Source organism: Indicator indicator, chromosome 6 (assembly GCF_027791375.1).
Source record: "Indicator indicator isolate 239-I01 chromosome 6, UM_Iind_1.1, whole genome shotgun sequence".
Taxonomy (NCBI): Eukaryota; Metazoa; Chordata; class Aves; order Piciformes; family Indicatoridae; genus Indicator; species Indicator indicator.
The window spans coordinates 41,625,445-41,648,683 of record NC_072015.1 but is presented as its reverse complement, the minus strand read 5'-3'; the positions used below and the strand labels follow the sequence as shown (position 1 = coordinate 41,648,683).

The 23,239-nt window shown below is 40.1% G+C and overlaps 1 protein-coding gene across 2 annotated transcripts in view; it reads left to right on the top strand.

The window, feature by feature from the left end:
• The window catches only part of FHOD3 (formin homology 2 domain containing 3), a 398,084-nt gene that overhangs the window by 362,600 nt on the left and 12,245 nt on the right, over positions 1-23,239 (top strand). For both annotated transcript variants that reach the window (XM_054381537.1, XM_054381535.1), the window contains 4 exons: positions 8,961-9,151; positions 10,814-11,006; positions 19,231-19,402; positions 22,302-22,463. In XM_054381537.1, the coding sequence (XP_054237512.1) occupies positions 8,961-9,151; positions 10,814-11,006; positions 19,231-19,402; positions 22,302-22,463 (718 nt within the window). The remainder of the gene's footprint in view (positions 1-8,960; positions 9,152-10,813; positions 11,007-19,230; positions 19,403-22,301; positions 22,464-23,239) is intronic.

The following is a 23,239-nucleotide window of genomic DNA, read 5'->3' as shown; positions in this document are numbered from 1 at the left end:
TGAACTTTGAAGAGAGAAAGATTTAGTCTATGATTATGTGTATCTTTTTCTGATGTGCAATATAATAGGCATTTCATTGTGAATTTAAGGCAACATGTATCCTTGTGAAAGCATCGGCCTTCTAGTTAATACACTCTGAGCAGGTTAAAAATGCAGAGATCTAGGTCTTCCTTAGAAAATATCTGTATTTGAGATTTTCACCACTAAAAGAAACAAGCTGTAGCAGTAAAACATTAAATATAGAATCAGGCAATAGAAAGCATATCCAAGGGTACTGAGGCTACATAACAAGTTATTCTCTGGCCTTCAGAACAAAACTTTGGATAATTTATAATGATTTTGAAAAGTGCTTTTTAAGCAGAAACCTCAGATTTACCACTTTCCCTTCATTTATTTATTTTGTTAGGGGGTTTTGGTGACATTTTTGACCCTTTTCAAGAACTGAACAGAAATGCAGGAGGCAGAAAACATGAACATTATCAGGTGCAGTATATTTAATTTTAAGACAGTTTTGTGCTCTCAGTTGTGGTGGAGCTTAGCCTGGAGACTAGAGGAGGTTTAGCTGGAAAAGGAAACGTGGAAAGCATATTATGTCTGAGGGACTGCTGAAGAAAAATTACCTGTGATCTCACAGCAGCTACAGTTGTTTCCTGTGTATGACAATGCATACCTGGAATCATATGTGGTGCTGTAGGGAAATACATAGTGAAAGCACTTCAGGTTTGAGTGACTGCATTTAATTCCCATTGTCACCTCAAAGCAAATTTTCTCTCCCAAGAAATAGTAAGAGTCCAGTTCTTGGGTTGTCATGAGATACTTGTGGTGACACAGAGAAACAGCATCTCAACCTGAATACTAGAAAGGCTCTATGATATGTGCCCTGCCCAAACAACTTCCCTATGGTCTAGTATTTCATGAATTAGTTTTAAACTTGTGTATGCAGCAGATGATAACTGGACGTATGGCATGGAATTGAACCTGAAAATACATAGGCCTAATATGAGAACAGAAGTCACTTGGGCAGTAGGTGTATCATGTGATGTTGAATTCTCAGCCTAATGAAGTGAGAAACTTGGTAGAATTCTTTCTCCTGTTGTTGTTTATGGCAGAATCATCTCTCACTATGGTAGCAATCAACAAATAATGCTAGGAAGGGATTCAAATGCGTGCTGGCGTGGCAGGCATGCATTTGGAAGGTTTCCTTCTTGGCTGAGTGTCGGTTGTACAAAAGATGGTGGTGCATTAAAACAACAAGTAGATTTTTAAAATATGTTTAAAGTTGCCTAGTAAAGTAAAGTAGCTTACAGCAATGGTTTCCTGATGAAGCTGACCCTGCTGGGCTTGTCATTTAAACTCTTTTTGAATACACTGTCTCTGGCTACTGCACTCTGATGCAAGCATCTACAACAGCACTTGTCAGAAGACTGAATAGTGGGCTTGGCAAGAGATTTCACAGATAAATAACAGAGACTTCTAAATGTTTTTCAGCTAATGTGGTTGTAAATGGAGAGGAACCTGGCAGGAGAAAGGGAAAACAATACAAAATACATCCCAGGAGCATTTATAAAGTTGGTTTTTTCTAAATTAATTTACAAATTAAAATACTCATTATAAGTGTCTGAAAGCAAAGGTATTTTTATTTTGCTTAACAACCTAAGACCACTCATATGTTTGCTAGAAAGAAAAAAATGAGAGATTTTTTTAAACTTGTAACAGAAGGTAATAGTAAACAGGACAAGCAAGCTGCATGTCTCTAGCACATAAATGTACTGAAAAGGAAGAGGAATAATATGTTTTCACCTTCCTCCCAATCCTGGAGCCAGAAACAACATCTTTACATGGAGAATGCTGTAATTACAATTTCAGATTTCTGCTTCCTTTTATTTAGGGAAACATAGTTATAATGCCTCAGCAGCTCTTGTCTAAGCATTTCCTATGCTGAGGTCTCCTGGAGGCTCAACTCACCTGATTCTTAGTCCCTGCATGACCTTCACGGCAGGCATGAATTAGTGCATCTTTCTTTTCAAGAAAGAAAGAATGGGGGGAAAAGGAACCACATCGTTCTACCATTGTGCAGACTTAATGGTTTTAGTGAAGTGGTGGAAATAAACATATCCACATGCTCCCTTGGAAATGCTCTGTGAACGAGCAGGGAGATAGTGTGGTATTATATAAGCCTTTTCATGTTTCCTTTATGCATGTGAGATTGAGTAACTGCCATTATTACTGCACACAAGCTCTTGTTCTTATCACAGGAACATGCAGTTGGGTGATCATTTATCATCACTGTTACTGTTATATTTGAATGTAACACTTTCAGTGTTAGAAGACATCTGAAACAGAGCAACAAAGCCCCAAAAAATACTAAAAAAGAGGGGGGTGGAATTACAAGGATCTTTCTGAACAGGGTGAGCTCCATTAAACATTTGTGCACAAATCATAGGATCATAGAATGTATGGACTTGGCAGGCACCTCCAGAGGACATCTAGGCCAACCGCCTGCAGTAAGAAGGGACGTCCCCAACTAGAGCAGGTTTCTCAGAGCCCCATGAAGCCTGTCCTTCACTGTCTCCAGGGATGGGGCCTACATTACCTCCCTGGGCAACCTGTTTCAATGTTCCACTGCCCTCATAGTAAAGAACATCTTCTTAATGTGCAATCTAAATCTACCCTTCTCTATTTTAAAACCATTGCCCTTGTCCTGGTTCTGCATGTCCTTGTAAACAGTAAACCTCTCCGTCGGGTCCATGTCCGTCTCATGTTGAGGACTCCAGAGCTTATTAGATCCAGGTTTGGACTTGTCTTTCATGATTGCTTACCTCTGTCAATGTGAGGCTAAATTTTTGCTTTTCAGAGAGATCTGTCTCTTACTTCCATTTTCAATTGATGCACATACGTGCTGGTTTATGACAGAAATGTGCATACAATGGAGGGTTTGCTTGCGTCATAGAGATTGGACTCTTGCTGCTCAAAATACTATAAAAGCCTCTTTATGTGCATGATACGTGTGTCTTCAGAGCAAAGAGGCAAGAGGATGCTAAATTCCTTAGGATCCTGCTTTTCAGTGGAATCTTGTGCTCATAACTAAGGCGACCTGTAGCTGTCTTGGTTAATATTCCAACACATGACAAGGCTTTGCAGAATAAGAACATATTACTTCAAAGGGATTTTGATGTATTTTTAGCAATTAAAAATATATTCTGCTATTTCAGATAGCCATTGAAAGCCAGCCTCTGTGAGAGCTGATACAAATATTTTGGTTCCCCTAGCTGTTGGCATGCAGCCTGAGCATTATATTCCAGTAGCCCAGAAAAAAACCCACATCACTGAAGCAAAAAGAGAATGGCAATGGAAACATGAGGGCAAACTATGTGAGTTAAGGAGAGAGGAGATGCAGTGAGCTTGACTACACTTGTCACATTGCACTGTTTTCCATTGCAGAGCATCACATTAGTGCTAATGCTGTTAGAAGGAAAAGGCAGATGGAGGACCAAGTTTGTATTCTGTGGCTTGAAATGTCGTACAGGTAGTACTCTAAAGCTGCAAACTATCACATGTTTTTATTCTTTTGGCAGGAGAGTCCAAATATTTCTTACTTCAGAATTTTCCTTTTGAACCAATCCAGCCTGAGCATCTGAAGTCACAAGATTTCATAGAAAGTCTTGTCAGCAGGCTGATAAATACTAATCTTTCTAGTTGCTTGCTTTTTTAGAAGGATCTGAAGACTCAGCTTTGTTACCTGGTGCTCTTTGTGAGGCAGTTTCTTGGATAGAGGGTGTTGTATCGGATATCACATGTGAAGAGGCTTCACTTGATTCCTTGCATGTAAGACCTGGAGCAGACTCAATGCAATGTATTCTGCATCTACCTGCAAAAGGTGCATTGTTGAAATAGCACTTACTGACACATCAGGTGGGGCACCTTGGTTTCCCTGAAAAAGTTTGACTTCTAATATTTCACATGTGTGTATTTTCCTGCAACTGTATTCCTTTCTGTCTGCAAACAAGGGACCAATTTCTGAAGAGCTGGCAGCCAGAGATTTTGGGTTTCAGGAAGGTTTGTCACATTGTTACAACTCATCTTCAGAGGAAGGGTTCCAGGGGAGTTCCTTAGTTATATCTAAGGAGTCAGGTAAGGCAAACTGACAGTGAAATAGCTACAGTGGCTACGGATTTATTAATTACACATTCATGCAGATAACTTTGATCATACAGTGGCTCTTAAAGCAGGCAAGGTGATTACCATGTATGTGCCAGAGAGACATGAGATAAGACCAGAAGTAAGAGGAGAACAATATCATCACTCCCAAGTTCTGGCAGTGTCCCACATGGTCAATGTCTTCCCAGTGGTGGGTGCAAATCGACGGTTCATGGTGCTTCCTTTTATTCCTGACTTCCCCTTCGTTCCCCACCTGGGGGTGGTGATTGGTAGAGGTGTGTCCATAGCAGGGTGGATTATGCACCTCTTGTGTGATTAGTACTCCAGGTTAGCTGAATCATTCTTGGGTCACCAGCACGTAGCCTTCTGGTGGTCACAAACCGGCAAGCACCCCCAATACTCTGTGTGACTGCTGCTTCACCTCTGTGCAGGCTCAGTTTTGAAGGTAGCAGCAACTGCCTTGCGTTGGCAAAAGTGTAGGCACTCAAACAGTGTCTGACCTACAACATCCAGTTCCAGGAGTAGACTGTCACAGTTGCTTGAACACCAAGAAAGGGGAGCAGAGAAGCAATCTGTTTGAGACAAACTTCTATGGCAACGTAGCTTCCAGACACACAGATTGAAAAAGATATTCTGTGTGGGGATGAAATCTATGATGTGAAATGCCTGGTGAACCAACAAGAAGAAATTGTTCCTCACTTTAGAAGCCTGATTTTGGGACTAGAGTTTAAAAGTTTCCTTTCTTACCTCAATTAAAAGCTTGAACAAATGGGAATGATTCAGGAAAGTCTTGTGGGCACAGGACAGTTTTCATGTGGGGAATGCACAGGCATAGTATCTTACACTGAATTTTCTGCTTTATGCTTTCCAGAAGTTCACAGCTTCAGCTTAAGCACAGCCACCTGTGCTCCACATAGGTTTATTCCAGGAGACTTCAGTCAGCATTCTCCTTGCTTCACTCTGCTTAGGACCTCCCCAGAGATCTGAATGTTTGTGCTCAGAAGACTCCTGTGCATCCCTTGGCTTGACCTGCCGCTGCCAGTCCTGGCTGTGAGTGCCACTGGCGAATGCACAGCCTCTTCTCAGCTCTCAAGGGGCAGGCAATTTGCCATGTATTTTTTCTGCAGTTATGCTATTCACCAAAGATAGCTCTTGAACCTCAGAGCTTTTTGATAGAGTAAAACTTACCCTGTTTTCAGTGAAAGCTGCCATCAAATGTCACGAAATTAAATTTCTCTGCTACAAACACTGAGAGACTTCCCCAGCCAGGTTGGATAATTCTACCAGCAGGGCCTAGAAATACTTCCTCTTAGCTTTTTTTCTTAATGCTAGTATTTTTCCCTATCTGTGTTTTAGATATACCATCTATTCTATTCTATTCTATCTATGTGCAGCAGCAACATGTTTATCATCAACAGTGGAAATAGTGACCTGGAAATCAATTGTAATTTTTTTTTTTTAACATATGCATTGGTATGGATGTAAGGAACACGAAATCCCCACAGCTACTCAACCTACCAGGCTTTTCTGAGTAGCACAATGGATCAAATGATGGTTCTATTTCCTTATGTAGAGTAAAAATTTGTCACTTTATAAATCATAGCAAACCCAAGCCAAACCAATACCAAGAGCTTTTTAATAATAATGCATTTCTTATGGGTTTCCTCAGCACACAGCTAAGAATAGTCAACTAAAACTTGTGTCTGACACTGGTTTTCATTTAGAAATTAATTGGACTGTCAGTCTGTATCTGACATGTTTAGTATCTGAGAACTAAATGTGTATTTTATGGGTTGAATTCAACTGAACTATTAAATGGTATTATAAAATAAATTTTTCCTTTCTGCAGAATTCAAGAACATGGTTGGCAGTCTTAATTTTTTCATCTGTTGCATGCTGTGGTTGGGTTGTTAATGTACTTTACCCACTTGTCTGCAGCACATCCTGAATGTCCTCTGTAGACCATTGAGAGCTGAACACCTTCTTTGGTTGTTGAATACAGGAGAAGCTCTCTCTTACCTGCTGTGGAGTGTGTAGGCTTCTGTCTTTATGAATGCTACTGTAGGATGCAGTCATATATTTTAACTATGTTTTCAAAGACATTATATAACCTTTTTATAAGCCAGAAAATTTGTACTGTGTATCAAGGGATGAAAGTCTGTACTGAGATCACTAAATAACACTTTCAATAGAGCTTTAAAAATTCTGTGCCTTGAATTTTGTGATTAGAAGTCGACCATCTATTAAGAAGTCGACCATCTATTAACAAGTCTGTGGATGGCTGGGGAATAGATCCAAGTGCTTTCTAAATTGAAGAAGTGTTGGCTGGGTACATCAGTGAGCAGTAAACAGGGCATAAAAAGCTATGAGCAGTAGACAAAAAGGCTGAGAAAAAGTTTTGTATTACCTCAGAAATAAGTGAGTCATGCAGTTGCTTGTTGCAAGGATGAAGTTATTAGCAAGAGAAAAAAAAGACCACAATATTTTATTGTTCTTCTTTAGTTCAAGACTAAACCCAAATATGGATATGGTTGGATATGGATATTTCTTTAAGTTTTCCTTGCTAACATTTCATGTCGTAACAAAGTGTGACAGAGAAAGCTATTAATTATCCTGTAGTAAATAATAAGGAGAATTAATGTGCTGCCAGTACCCTTCCTTACACATGCATTGCATTGTTCAGATAGCCCGGGATACTACTGCTTGAAGTGTTTTTGCTTGAAGTGTTCTGGGGCATGCCACATGAGAGGACTACAAGGCTATGCAGAGAGAAAATTAAAAGGGCCCAATCCCAGCTGGAAATTAATTTGGCTTCAGTTAAAGAGAACAGGAAATTCTTCTATGAATATATTAGAAACAAAGGAGGATCTAGGAGAATCTCTGTCCTTTGCAGGGGGGAACAAAGTGGTCAAGGATGAGGAAAAGCTGAGGTACTCAATACCTCCTGTGCCTCAGTCAGTTATTTGCTGAATACCCAGCCCCTTGAGCTGAAAGGTAGGGATGGGGAGTTGAATGAAGCCCTTATAATCCAAGATGAGTTGGTTAGTGACCTGCTGCTACATTTAGACGTACAAAAGTCAATGGGGCTGGATGGCATCTACCTGAGGGTACCAAGAGAACTGGCAGAAGTGCTCACCAAGGCACTTTCCATCTCCATTTCACCATCCATTTCCTGACTAACTGGGGAGGTCCCAGCTAACTGGAGACTGGCAAATATGACACCCACCTACCAGAAGGGCTAGGAGGAGGATCTGGGGAACTACAGACCTGTCAGTCTGACCACAGTATCAAGGACAGTCATGGAGCATATCGTCTTGAGTGCCAGTATGCAGCATGTGCAGGGCAATCAAAAGATTGGGGCCAGCCAGATCCTGTGTGACAAACCTAATCTCCTTCTGTGAGAAGGTGACACACTTAGTGGACGAGGGGAAAGCTGTGGATGTTTTTTCCCTGGACTTCATTGAAGTCTTTGACACTGTGTCCCACATCATCCTCCTGGAGAAACTGGCTGCTCATGGCTTGGATGGGTGGCTGCTTCACTGTGTTAAAAAGTGGCTGAATGACCAGGCCCAAATGGAGTTAAATCCAATTGGCAGTCACAAGTGGAGCTCCCCAGGGCTCAGTTTTGATTAATATCTTTATCAATGATCTGGATGAGGGAATTGAGAGGGCACCCTCAGTAAGTTTGTAGATTACACTCAGCTGGGTGAGAGTATTGCTCTGCTTGAGGGTAGGAAGGCTCTGCAAAGAGATCTGGCCAGGCAGGATCCATGGGCCAAGTTCAGATGTATAAGGTTTGACAAAGCCAAGTGGCAGGTCCTGCACTTGGGTCACAACAACTTCCAGAACTACAGGCTTTGGGCAGAGTGGCTGGAAAGTTGTCCACCAGAAAAGGACTGGCGTGCTGGTTGACAGGTGTCTGAAGATGAGCCAGCAATGCACTCAGGTGGCTGAGCAGGTCAGCAGCATCCTGGCCTGGATCAGGAATCATGTGCCCAGCTGGAGTAGAGGAGTGATTGTGCCCTGGTCCTCAGCACTGGTGAGACCACACCTCAAATACTGTGTTTGGTTTTGAGTCACTCACTACAAGGACATTGAGCTGTTGGACTGTGTCCAGAGAAGGGCAGTGAAGCTGAAGAAGTGCCTGGAGAATAAGTCTCAGAGGTGCAGTTGAGGGAATTGGGATTGCTTAGTCTGGAGGAGAGGAGGCTGAAGGGAGCTCTCACTGCTTTCTGCAACTACCTGAGAAGAGGTTGTGGTGAGGTGGGTGTTGGTCCTTTTTCACCAGTACCTAGTGCTAGAACAAAAGGAATGGCCAGAAATTGTGGCAGGGGAAGTTTAGATTGGTTATTAGGAAAAAAATTCTTTACTCAAAGAGTGGCCAGGCATTGAAACAGGCTGCCCAAGGAGGTGGTCCCTGGAGGTGTTCAAAAGACGTGTGGACGTGGCACTTCAGGACATGGTTCAATGGCCATGGTGGTGTCAGATCAGTGGTCAATTATCTTAGAGGTCACAGAATCACAGAATCACGGAATCAATAACGTTGGAAAAGACCAAGGATCTTCAAGTCCAACCTGCCACCCAAGACCTCATGACTACTAAACCATGTCACCAAGTGCCATGTCCAATCCCCTCTTGAACACCTCCAGGGGTGGTGACTCCACCACCTCCCTGGACAGCACATTCCAAAGTCTAACAACTCTCTCCATGAAGAACTTTCTCCTCACCTCGAGCCTAAGGTCTTTTCAGACGGAAACAATTCTATGATCCTGGGATTTTAATTTCTATTCTTTTTTTTTCAGGTTGATTTTGAACAACTCCAGGAAAATTTGTGTCAGATGGAAAGACGTTGCAAAGCATCATGGGATCACCTTAAGGCTATAGCAAAGCATGAAATGAAGCCAACTTTGAAGCAAAAAATGTCTGAGTTCCTTAAAGACTGTGCAGAAAGAATCATAATCCTGAAGATTGTTCATAGAAGAATAATTAACAGGTACAGAATTAGATGAGTGATAGCAGTATTTTGATAATCAAATACTTGCTAAAATTATAAATTATGACATCATAAATATGTTTTTTATGTGTTTAATCCACATTCCAGCAAATAATGTTACTAGGATTTATGTGGTGCATGTTTTGGTACAGCATTGTTTAAGGAAGATTCCCACTCCAAAAAGTTTCTGTATTGTTGACAAAAAGAAGCAATGATCCAGGCAATTCCCAAAGTGCAATAACTGGCTCTTTTTACTACTTGTCCCCAAAAGTTGAGGTTAAGCTGCCATGTTTTCTGTCCTTCCCTGAATATTTTAAGGGGGGGTTGGCTTACTATCTGATAAACAGAAACAGGCTGTAGGAAAAAAATAAAATTAAGTTTTAATGACAAATTCACCATACACAGAAGTTGAAACAAGTCTGGTAGAATGAGTTCTATAGGCAGCACTCCTGTGTACAAGATCCATGACTGTGTTTATTCAGCAGACAATGGAATTAAGGTTCCTCTGCTTTCTGTTAGTTTAGTTTCATTAAGTGGATTTAACAGTAAGTGCAGGGCTTTAAAATGTGCATATTCATGATAATTCTGTCATACCTTTTCCTTTTTTTTTTTTTTTTTTTAGATTTATGAACTTAGGTTAAGTCATATGAGTAATTTATTGGTGTTCCTGATTATTAAAGAAATTTTGAGAGATCTTCCAACTTCTGAATAACCTCCAATTTGCTGTGGTCAAAATCAGGATCTGGATTCCAAATTATTTCTAATTTGTAGATATACACTTGACAAACTGATTGAGCTCTTGCTTTGTTTTCATAATGCCTTGGTTTTCATGCTGTAAGCAAGCAGCAATCCCAACTGCAGTGGAAGGGAATTCCCCAGTTTCCTGTTGTTTTTATTGTAGGCATTGTATGAATAAGAATGCTGCTAACGTTTTGTATGACACCCTGGAATTGCTATTATAGTTCTCAAAAAATGTAGCCATGTACTCTCATCTTTCTAGAACTGGGAAGATGTTTTATCATCAAGGATTTAGATGCATTTAAAAGGAATTCCTAACCATTTAAAAACCTTCAGTGCACTATTGTAAATCATGTAATACACAAGCAATGGTAAAAGTTGCAAATAGTGCAGGAGCTGTGAATGCAAGAGCAGCAGTAAAACTAGGAAATGAGAGTATCCCAAACTACAGCAGCTGTTCGATAATGTAATTCTGTGGTTGTTTTTGTGAACCAGAAATGTTTCCTTCTTGTGGTTGCTAGCCTGTAAATCTGCATGCTTCTTGACTAGACTTTACCCAACATCCTAACAGCCTCTTTGAAATTACTTAATACAAAGAAATAGAATTCAAACTTAATAAATATTTTTTCTATAACTGAAATTGTTCATTCACATGCCAGGTTAGTCATACATAGTTCCATAAATATCACCTGCATCAGCCTGGGAAGATTGACTGGGATGAAGTTGTAGACTAGACTTTCCTGGGTTTAGTTACAAAGCATGCCACTGTTATGCAAAGCAGCCATGAAAATTTTGTAGCACAAAAGAAGTTATGGATATCAAATAAAAAGTAAAAATTTGATTCACTGAAATGCAGTTTTTATTTCCCCAGAAGCCATCAGTTTTATTTTTTCCCTTTGCATTTACAACCTCACTGTTTTCCAGGTTTCACTCCTTTTTGTTGTTTATGGGCCATCCTCCCTATGCAGTCCGTGAAGTCAACATCAATAAGTTCTGCAAAATTATTAGTGAATTTGCTCTGGAGTACCGCACCACCAGGGAACGAGTCTTGCAGCAAAAGCAGAAACGAGCTAACCACAGGGAAAGAAACAAGACCAGAGGGAAAATGATAACAGATGTAAGTGGCTAAATGTATCTCCTGCAGCATGTCATATATGAAGTGTTGTAGCTCTTTATTCCTAGGAAGTTCTTCTACTGTAAGTAATGAACTCCGTTCTCTTAGCAGACAAAATTTGTAAGTTCTTTGTTGTGTATAATTAGAATGAGAAGAAACTGAAATTAGATATTCAAAAGAGCTTCTCTGCGTGTAGCACAGACAGTGCTCAAAATATCTGGAAGACACCAGGGTATGTACCTGATGAGCCAAGAATATGAAAAAAGGGAAAACACTTAGAAATTGAGGACATGATTGTAATGATGAACCATTGTAGCCATTTAAGTGGTAACAACCAAATTTAAATGTTTTTCTTTTTTTTCTCCACCTTTGAATATTCTAATATAGTCTTTAATCTTAGTATTTTATCTATTTATATATATACATACATATATGCATGCACATGCACAGCAATTTTCTTCTTTAAAGCACAGAAGTGCAAATTTTATGGGAACAGACTACTTTGTGGTTCTGAAAGAAGGGAAAGATGTAAGTTCACAGTAGATGTTACCCTGCACATTTTTTGCCTGTATAAATGCATGCTGATAGAATAAATTAAGATTAATTTTCTCAGCATAGTAAACTTTCAAATTCCTTTGAGTTTTCTTTATTTTTTTTTCAAGTTGATATAGTTTGACTCAATCCAAATAAAGTTTTTAAAAGGGTCAGTACTTAATAAAAGTTTCCAGCTGTCTCAAAAATCCAGATCTGGAGTCTCAATTAGATGCGAGTGGCTCATTGCTTAGAAAGCTACGCCTGCCTTTGGCATGAAAAGCCCTAAGCTGATTACAGTTTTATGGCTCAGAACATGGGTCAAAATATTTGTATGTATTAAAACTGATAGAAATAGAGATTGTATTTAAGTCATTAACTCACGCTCCTTTGTAGATCTTTCCTGACAATTTCCTCTTTAAATTTGGAAATCTGTGTCATCTAAAGAAAATGTCAAACCTGTATTATTCCCTTAAAACATTTTCCTTTCAGTCTAGCCTCAGGTTAAGAAAGAGGCTCAGATTTTATGCAAAGTGTATAATATAGTCATACAAATTTCCAAAACTGCCTCTGGGGAGATGAACTCACTTTCTTCAGTTACTTCTCAGTTTTCCTGATGTATTTAGAGTAGCTAAAATTTTATAGCATTAACCAAAGATATTGGTAAATTAAATTTTTAATTTCCTCAGCTTCAATATGGCTCACGAGTTTAAACAATACCAGGACTTGAAGGAGTTACCATTTTCCTACTATAGTAGGATGCAGTGTTTCTGTATTATCTGTCCAGAAGAACTGGCTGTGTCAGGAGAGAAAGCTTCTCTATGTCCTTTCCCTGTAGGGAACATGAGGAAAGAGGAAATCTGATCACTGATAGCTGGCTTCAGGAAGTGGAGATAAGGAATCCTTTCAAACTAGAAAAAAAGCTCAGGGCTAGTCAAGGAGCAGAGACATTTCCTGAAAATGCAAGAAAGGAGGCAGATAGATCTTTCTCAGAAAAACGTATTAATGCAAGATGTCTTGCTCAGCAGAAAGTAGTATTGAGATTTGACAAGAACTAAAGGTCATCTGGCAGTGTTCCACCTAAAATCACCATGCTGGTCACCATAAAGGGAGCATTTTTTGACTATCACTAATTTATAATTACATAAATGGTCCCATTAGCTTAAAAACAAAAAGCCTGCTGGAGTAAAAAAAAACCCACATTCTTTAAAATTCACCTTCTAGAGATATTCTTTAGAGGAGTTACTCATGTGGCCATATGGTTATTTCAGCACTTAGTAAATCTCCTTACCTGTAATACGATTGTGTTTGCCATTCATTGATTGCAGTGCACTGTAAAGTTGTGTCAGACTATTTGTCACAGCTTCCTTTCATAGAATCATGGAATCATTCAGGTTGGAAAAGACCCCTGGGATCATCAAATCCAACCATTGACCCTACTCTACAAGGTTCACCCCTAAACCATATCCCCAAGTACCACATCCAAATGACCTTTAAACACATCCAGGGATGGTGACTCAACCACCCACCCTGGGCAGCCTATTCCAACGTCTGACTACTCTTTCTGTAAGAAAGTTTTTTCCAGTTTAAACCTACCCTGCTGCAGTCTGAGGCCATTCCCTCTTGTTCTATCACTGATTACCTGTGAGAAGAGACCATCACCAACCTCTCCACAATGTCCTTTGAGGTAATTGTAATGAGCGATGAGGTCTTCCCTTAGCCTTCTCTTTTTCAAATTAAGCAGCCCCAGTGCCTTAAGTCCCTCATCATAGGACTTATTCCCCAGGCCCTTCACCGGCTTCATTGCCCTCCTCTGCACTCAACTCCTTTTATAACTTCAAAGTCAGATCTACCTCAAAATAAGTTTCCAGCTCTGCATGATGGAAGATATTTGTATGTAAAGAATGATGAGTAAGGAGAGTTTTATTGTAGTCTTTTGTTGGCTGTGATTTCTATCTGGTCTTGATTTTCTCAGCATTTTATATTTGAAGGCTTTGGAAAGAGCAGAGCTATCAGAAATGTGTTTACAGTACGTTCAACTCGTTTCAAAACAGTGACGGAAGAAATTCTAGATCTTGACACTGGAAAGAAACTCTTTGTAGAAAGTAAATCTAGTAAGAAATAGTCATGTGGAATTTTAATTTCTGCTTTTGGTGACTCAGAAGGATTGTGCAGTTATTTTGTATTTACCTCCCTGTCCTTTTGAAGGTTTATTCAGCATCTCATTTTTATCACCTTACAGTACTTTGCTTTTAGGCAGAAGAGGGATTTTAGCAAAAATGGGAAAGGGATAAGCCAGAATCATCTCAGGTCTTACTGAGAAGGCACAATCCTTTAAAAACTGGTCCCTCTTGCAGAATTTGTAGGCAGAGGGGTGCTGGTTCTTGGCATGGAGTCTGCTGGCTCTTTGCATGGAGAACTTGCATCAGCTTCAACAACGGTTCACATAGAGCAGGGCTGAAAAACACAATAGGGAATATTTCCAGTCTTTCTTTCAGCCTTTTTGCAAATAAATCTTGATGTTCATATATTCTTTAATAGTTGACACACAGAGGCTCTATCAGTTTAAATCTTTGTGAACATTGTCTGCAAGAGGGAGAAAGATGGAGCAGGGGGGGTAAGGGGGAAAACAGAACAACAGCCAGTTGTCACAGTTTCACAGGGAAAATTGCCCTGTCTCTGTAACCTTAGCTGGCTTTAGCCAATGCTAGCACTCATTTCAGGAACACTAAAAAGCATGCAAAATAGGGAAGAAATGCAATTATAGATAACAGAGCTTTTGAATGATTCTTAATAAGTCAGTAATATAAGCATCTGTCTCTCAGATTAATGAAGCTCTACTTTTTACAATACTTAAGAGTTTGAATTCCAAAATTGTTGTGTAGTAGAAATAATATTTTGAATCTGCAAATCCACACACAGAAATGCTAACCTAAAGGAAAAATGGGAGGCAGATCTCAGATCGTCCTGCAGCATCCCATATTGGATGGCAGAAGAATCAAGCACCATTTTTTTCTTAAACTTGACATCTTGTGCCTGCAGGAGTTACTCAGTATAGCAATATTCTTTCAGTAGATTTTTTGGTAATACGTAATTTTAAATTGCTAAATTAATTAACATTTCTCATTGTATTTACAATAATGAAATGATGGAAAGAAAAGGCAGAATGTACAGGCCTGGGTGAGAGCATATTCCCTTGTGAAATAAAAGTTCAGTTTATGTATTTTGCTACTTTGACTTCTCTTGACAGTATTTGCTGTGGGCACTGAAGTATGTTTGGGTGTAGAAATACAGTGGCTCTAGGTCTGAGCCCTCTCCAATCAGAGCAGGAGGAAAGGAAATGGCAGTGTCCTGGGTACTGGATGAGCAAAGTCAGAGAGGAGTATGTTACCCTTCAAGTAAGTCCACAGCAAAACACTTTTGCATAGGTTGATCAACAGGAAGGCCAGCAGCTCAGACCTCCTTTCTAAAAATCTAGCTTGACCTAAAGCAATAATATCATAGATTTTTTGGGTGATCTCTTTGTAATGAGTGTAGTCTGCTATTTCACCTTCCCTGAGTAACTTTTGTCTTTAGCTCAATTTCCTCCTGCCTTTTATTTGAGAGATGTGCATATGTACTAGAATACAAATAGTTTCTTGCTCCCCGTTCTTCTTCTTTCTGTTTCTTGTAAATGCCAAAAAATGAAGAGTGGCCTTCAGAAGAATAGGTTTACAGTGTGACTCTCTTCCCTCCAGGGAATGGAAAAAAGTAAATGGACATTTTTAATGTAAGGGGAACATACCTGCTGAGGTCCCTCTGCAAAACATCTGCCTGTGCTTCTGCCAGTGCCACTGTGGCCAAAGAAAAATAAGCATCTCACTCTGAGTAAAACATACCCTTAATAAGTAATGTTAATGTGCTGCTCAGCACTCTTGCAGCTAATCTTCTTATGGAGATTGTGCTGAAACTAAGCTGAGGGCCAAAGTAAACCAGGCTTTCATTTTGAGTGATGAATGTTTCTGGAAAAGAATATATCAGTCCCAGACAGAAATCATAGCTGAGATGGAGATAAGGTAAAAAATATGTATTAGTAACACTAGGAAGGGGAACACAGTTGGTGAAATGCTTCTTCTGAAACAAACCTCAGAAATGAAAAAGCACATTGAATTTCTGTTTGCCCTTTGTAAGTAATCAAAGAGAAAATTATGGAAACAGGGATTCCAGATAGTTGAGAAATTGTGTTTTGATTTGGGAACCTTCCATGTGGTGCATTTTACAACCTATTGAAGAATTTCTCAGGCATTTGGGAACACAGCTCTAGACAGTTTGTGAATTCCCTGTAAATCCCAAAACTGAAGAACACTCCATATGCCACAATGTTTTGACAGGCCCGTTGCATTTAGTGTAGTGCCAAGATAATCTTACATGCCTGTTGTCACAGAGGGTGAAAGCCCTGAATGACAAAGGATAATTGCATCTAATTTCCAGCATCTGATACCTGGCAGCTACTAAAGAACTTTAAGCATTTATTCAAAGGTTACTCAGTATTTGATTTGAGTGCTCTATTAAATTTGAAGTTGAAAAGCCACAGTGTAAAAAAGGAATAAAAACAAGCACTTAAGCGGAGTAAAAGAAATGCCAAGAAGCTGACCTCTGCACTGGGAGAGCTGCAGCCAGGACCTCCCTCTGATGAACAGAGCTGCAAAAAGAAGAGGGAGTCCTTCCTAGTGCTCTCAATTGCCACAGGGCAAAAAGTGGACAACTGCATGACTTAAGGGAAAGAAGTAGGATGTCTTAGTGTTAGTTTCAGTTCATAATTTCTCTGAGGAAAAATCAGGACATTTTTATATACCCTACTGACAGTGACAATCTGTAATTAACTAAAAAAAGCCCCAACCAACCAACCAGCACCCCCCCCCCCAAAACCTGATCATCTAAGGAATTCATTCCTGATATGCTTTGTATTTTTATGTCCTTCTATAACTGCATAAATAATACCATGCTTACCTCATGGTCTGACCGTAGTGTCTTTCCTAAATCTTGCTGTTTGTCCTTCACCCTGTTGTTTGTTTCCAGTGGCAGACCGATGAAGAAGAGGATGCTGAGGTATGGTTCTCTGAAAGAGCATGTCATTCCCATGTCCCCTGTGTGCTGTGACATCTAATTTCTAACTCTGATATTATGGACTGTTCAACTCCATCTGCTCAACTGGAACTATGAACCATGACGTCTTTCTCATAGCTTTTTGGCTCAATGCAAGAATGCATTTTTACAATCAGCTTTAACCATATGCATACATGCTCTGTTGGATAAGGATATCCTGATCTGAGGTGATGATTTCCTCATTTATTTTCCTTAATGTTTGTTTACTAAACTGCAAAGTTTCTCCACTACCCCAGACATCAGTAATCTGACTGTTATGGGGATCATCAGTTACTTTGGGCTATGTATTACCATGATAATTTCATACTCATTATTAAGCTGTGTAAGTCCAAATAGTATTATTTTATAAAGTGTTCACAAGCATCAGGATATATAAATGCAAAGAAAATTGTAATGGTTCTACTTGCCATATGAATTGTAAATAAGATACTTCAGTCACCATAGAGGTGAGCCATGGAGTAGTTCATGTATTTATCACAAAATACTCCTGAAAGTGGTGTTGAAAATGAATGAAGGAGTGAAAAAAATAATTTGAGAACTATAATGTGCTATCTATATTCATAATAAAACAATTTATTGGTTTGAGGAGCATCTATTGTGCAATGCATTTTTTGTTCAGCGTTACAGCTCTCTTCCATTTGTTGGACATGAACAATGTGGCTTAATTCTCATGGTTTCATAATGGCAGTCGTTTGCTGAAGTGGCAGAGGTTTGGCATTAGTCTACAGCAAGATCTGAAAATAAGGCTAGAGAGTTTCTCCCCTAGTTGCAATATGTGCTGATTAGCGTGGGGCACAGAAAGAAAATTATATGAATTAGCCTGTTAATGCCAGCATTTAACTAACCTGTGTGAATACTAACTAGCAGTTATGTGAAGACTTTATCCTTTGGGGTTTTTCTGTGATGGTATTGATTAGCTTTACAACCCGTTGTGTGTAAGAGAGTATTTTTAATGCAAAACTGGCATGCACTTTCATTGAAGCTTCTTTCTGGTTTTCTGTACTTTAGTTTCATGTGTCAAACTCTAGCTCTTGCATACTTTCCACATCAAAATGTTGCAAGCTAATATTTTAACAATAAACCAAACTTCTTACTGTCAAAAATAAATCTCACACTGGTATATTTAGCTCAGTGCCTTGTAGGGATTATTGTTTTGCTACTCAATTAACTTGCTGTCCTACCCCAGAAAGTCACTGTATTAAAATAGAATCATTCTATCATTGATTTCAAGCATAAATATTTTTAATTTGCAGTCTTGACACCCTGGGGACTCCATCAAGGCTCTCAAAGTAGGGTCCAGTCTTTTCTTCTAGTTTACTGTACTCTGAGAGAATGGCTCTGCAGCTCTGCATCCTTTTAACACTGATTGGCTCGATTCAGCCAAGTGAATAGTTAATGTTCTTTGTTATGCAAAGGAGGAAGAGAATTCCTGCACAGCTTCTTTCATCTGTCCTGAACTGATTGCAGTGAGAAAGATTAAAAGGAAAAAGAAGATATATTTCAGTTTCTGACTGATATGGCTGAGAATACCAAGGGCTGTATATGATCTGTTGATGCCTGTTTGCTGTTGGCAGAGCTCATGTTTTCTGCAGTCAGGACTGTGTATTTTAAATGTCCTTCAGCCTTTCTGTAGGTAAGAGCAGCGGAGTGATAGCAGCATCACAGCCCTGTGTAGACAGGCTGGGAAGGGAGAGGAACCGAGCAATGCAAGCTCGTCCTTAGAAAGTATCCATTTATGCTGTTTCATCCATTTCTAAATAGCTATTTTCAATAACCAGTGGAGCTGCTGCATCCGCACTGTGTGCATGGCCAGCTAATGTAGCCACTGTTGTTCCTGTAGTCATAGTGACAGGAAAATCACAGGGCAGCTGGGGAGCGGAGGGTAGATTCCTAAATCGCCTGTAAAGTTTTGTTTGTTCTTTTAACTGCTGACTGCAATTTTTGTATTTTGGCTATGAAATAATTTGTCTGGGTGGTTCAAGACTAGAAGTTTTTTTCAGCATTACTAGGAATTTATTTCAAGGTTACTTGTAGATATTTGTGTTTTAGAGCAGTCAATTTTCTGTACAGCAATGCAGAAAGGCAAGAAGGAAAGGTCTCTCTTCCTAGAGCTCTCTTCTTTTTGCCTTGTTACTGGAAGGTGACTGTACAGGGAAATAAAATAAATCTTGTTTGTGTTGGGCCTCATACTGTTCCTCATGGTGCCATACCTAACCCCATGTTTGGCACAGCCTGAGTCAAAGGTTTCAGAGTAAGTCTTTGATTCATACCTTATACTCTCAGACAGAAGGTTAAAATTATAAAGCTTGATACATGCATCTGGTTTTCCTCTGATTATGTCTGCTCCTTGCTATTGCTCTGTTTGCAGTTTATTTCTATGCAGAGTGCATGCTCTGGTAGAGGAGCAACTGTTCCCTGGCTTTTTTGGGAATAGCTGCACACCAAACCAAGCCCAGGAGGACACTTTTCTCCTTGCAATTCACAGTCAAGACTCTGGCCTGTTCTCTATGCTGTTTTCTGCTAAAACAACAAATCTGTTTTCCTCCAACAGTCTGGCAAGTTCTCCAGCAGCTCGCCCCACTGCCAGACTCTGTCCCAAGGGCTGCAGTATGCTGAGGATGCTGCAGAGCATGAGAACATGAAGGCTGTGCTGAAGACGACCTCTGTTGGTGGGGAGAGCACTGCAGCACTTGGGGTCCGCACTCGAAGCCGGGCCAGCCAAGGTGAGTGCCAGCAGTTTCCTTTTGGACACCTTTCTTGTGGCACAGTAGCCATGCAATGGCCCAAACACAAGTTGTGGCATCCTCATGTAGTGCTCATAGCAGGAAGGGTTGAAGGGGAAGACCCCAGTGCTGTTCCCATGCTGAAAGTGGTGGTTTGAGACATGAGGATTTAAAGGAATTTGCCTGGAGTTTTAACATATGAATCACAGCCAAAATAGTGCCTGGGAGCATTAGGAGTCCAAGCCTGCAGATACCCTCACCTCTCTCCCAACCAGGAATGTGGCTGCCCACTAACACTCCAGTTTTTATTCTTCTTGTCATCATGAAAGCAAAATAGGACATCTGGGGATGTGGTGTTCATTTTGTTTTCAATAGAAGCAAGTAGAAAGTAGCAACACAAATTGCAGAGAAAGGGCCCTGATGCATTTCAAGAAAGATTGAGGAGAGCAAAATAGGTAGGAAAAAGATGATGAAACTCTTAACCACCTCCCTATTAAACTGCAAAGATAGTGGATGAAGTGGAGACTAGGAGCATAAAAAGCTGGTGTGCACAGTCCCACATCTTGCTGTCCTGACAGATAGCCCTTCATCAGAGGTCCTCAGTACTCTGCTGTTTCCAAGTGTCAGCACAGAAGATTGCTGAAAGCTGACATGGAGGAAATGAAAACCTGACCCAATCCATCAATTCCAACACTTGATACTCTTCTGTCAGAGTTTACTGGTACAACACTTCTTGGCAATGAGATAGCCTTGCTCTTTGTCCAAGGCATGATTCACTGGTACACCTCTTCATTTAAGCAGTCATTAAACCACTTTCTTTGTGCTAAATCATTTTACAGACACTAGGTTCACCAGCCTATTTTCTTTTGTCTTTCCCTCATCTCCTCCCATACATGTGATACCTGAAGATGGTTTTTGCGTAAAGGTGATGAATCAAAGTTAAAGTCTCTAGTTTTCTGTTCTGGTATTTCTTTTCCTTCACATCTGAGTATCTTACACTGTCTGGATTTTTTTTTTTATATATATACCACTGATAGTATAGCCCAAGCATCCACCAGTAAATCTCAGCATGTGTAGTTTATTAAGGCTTGAAACCATGATGCTGTCTAATTTACAGGTTTCACAGGCCCAGTTCAAGAAGCACGTGCTCTAGCTAAAGTACAAAGATGAAATGAAATAATTCAAGCTGCACTTCAAGAAACTCAGTGGCAGAAGCAATCCAATGAATGCTAACAAGCAGTGTGTCCTGATACTAGTGGTAGTTAGTTGTATTCTCCTGGAAAGCAGCAGAGGCAGAGAAGCTTGTCAGGAGTGCTACCACAATCCAGCTGCTCTTGACAACAGCCAGAAGACAAGCAGCAGGGCAAAGTGCTAATCAAAACTGTTGTTTATTGGCATCGGAGATATGATATAGAGTGACCTCATGTTGTGGTTTAAACCTTTACCCAAAGTCCAAAAGCCCAAATGGAACAGATTTAGATTGCCTCCCCTCTCCCTTTTTTCCCAGTAAGGTAAAAACAAATTAGGCAGGAGAAAGGAGAGGTAAAAATCACAAAAGAAATGGTCTGGAATTGGTTTGGAAGTAAAAAGGTAATTTAAAACAAAATATATATAGCGTTTGAGTAAAAGGGAAAGTTACAAAGGTATAAGGAAAAGGATAAATAGGAAAATGTACAAAACCAAGCCCAGCTGGCATTGGATTCCCTTGGTGTAAGTGGATGCAGTTCTTTACAAGTGTGGATGCAGCATGGAGGTAGGCGTGGCCACATGGTGACTGCAGGAGCAGCAGAGACCTGTCGAGCAGGCGAGGCAGGGGGAAAGAGAGTGAACCAAAAAATGTGTACCTTTAAATAGGCTTTGCTGGACAGGAAGGGGGAGCGGAATAGACCTTTGGCCCAGGGGACCCCGCCCCCTGGGAGGGGTAAAATGAAATCTCTCTCTCTCTCTACCCACCTGGATCAGGTTTCTTTTGTCCACCTGGGGGCTGGGTTCTTTTCAGTCCCCTCTAGGGATGGGTGTAACCTGGCACACCTCACCAGTGAATTTTTGGCTGCTTGCAATTCTATCACATCCACGCTTTTGCAAAGCTCACTGTCAGTGCTCTCACTACATACTAACCTTCAGACTAGTTAAAAACAAAAAAGCACATGTAGCAGTAGTGGAGGAACCCAAAGAAGTGTCTGACATAGCTCTACAGAGAAGTGCCAGAGCCTTGGCACAGCTCACTTGTTTGTTGTAGATTTAATCAAAATTGCTCTTTTCACTTTTCAGCTTGCCAACAACTCTCGTTTTTCTGAGTAGAGCACACCCAGTTGTGCCAGGCCCCATACGTTTTTATGATAAAGTGAATTCTTCTTTGTGAAAGAAACAATAAAATGTCAAACCACACATTTGCCCTTTTCATGTGGTCTTTGCACTAGACTGTGATATAGATGATCAGAAATTGATTCTTCCTCTCTTTGGGTACAAAGGACCTGTCTGGCAGATTTGCATCAATCTCTAGCAAATGCTATGTCTTTTAGTCTCTGTAATAGGAGCAGAGGGAAACATGGTCATACAGCATTAGCAATCCTTGGCTTACAGACAGTCTTTAGCAGACGTTTGCCACTTGTATGGTCAAGAATAAGACTTTAAAGCTGAAGGAAATAGAAAATTATAACTGTATTAGAGTTCTTGATTGTCTGCTGATGCAGCAGAGATACTAGGGTATTATTTAGAAATATTCTCCATTAAGCAGAGTCTTCTCCTTTGGCCAGTTTGAAGTGGCAATGACTGAACTGCCTGCTGTAACCACCACCACCACCCCCAAAATAAAACAAAAAAAACAGTTGCAAAACCAAAGTGACGCAAGAGACTTTCTGTCTTCTTTTCCCTCAAATCATTTCCTGGACTTTACCAGGCCGTATCAGTTCATGGAATGCTGGCAGTGACGATTCGCCTACTGCAACAGATAGTGCAGCAGATGAGATCATGGATCGCATTGTGAAGTCTGCCACCCAAGTGCCAAGCCAGAGAGCCGTGCCTAGAGAGAGGAAGCGGTCACGAGCAAATAGGAAGTCATGTGAGTATATGGCTGGTAAATTTCTCAGAATAAACAAATGTGCAGACGTTTATGTGTGTTGATGTGGAGAGCAGGGCCTTAGTAGGCAGACATTAACACTGCTAGTTCATAGTAGCTTAAGTGGATACTTGCTATTGGCATATATTTCTCTTACTATTTAACTATATATTTCTCTTACTGTTTAAACAATGTTGTATGCAGTGGGTGACTCTTTTCTACAGAGTAATGTTCTCAGATGTGAGAGAAGAACAATGGTTTATGGTGCTTTAGGGTTGATGACAGTACAGTGGAGAAGTCAGATCAGGACCTCAAGTAGAGACTGCCTAAAATGCTGTAAGGTAGTGTGAACTGGCGTAAACAATTAACAGTTGCATCTGTAGTTGAATTTATGAATATAGCAAAAAGTAGTTAGAGATATTTTGCATTTTAAAGTCTTTCTCTCTCATGATATGTACTATCCTCCTGCAGCCCTGAAAGCAAAATGTCTACTGCTGCTTGGCTGCAAAGCGATTCTTCCACTGGGAAGAAAATGTAGCACATTATAAGGTGGTCTTTCAGCAGTGTAGTGTGGCCACAGGATGAGTTGTGGCACCAAAATTTGAGCAATTTGATTTCACACTTTAGAAAATACGATGTTTAAGAGATGATGATCTTTCTGGGTTTTATTTTCCTTATATGCAGAGACTACTGCGATTCCTATGAGAAAGATAAGTACCCACAGAACTTAAGTTTTTGTTATTTAATGTCATTCTCTGTATGTGGCTTTTTGACTACCT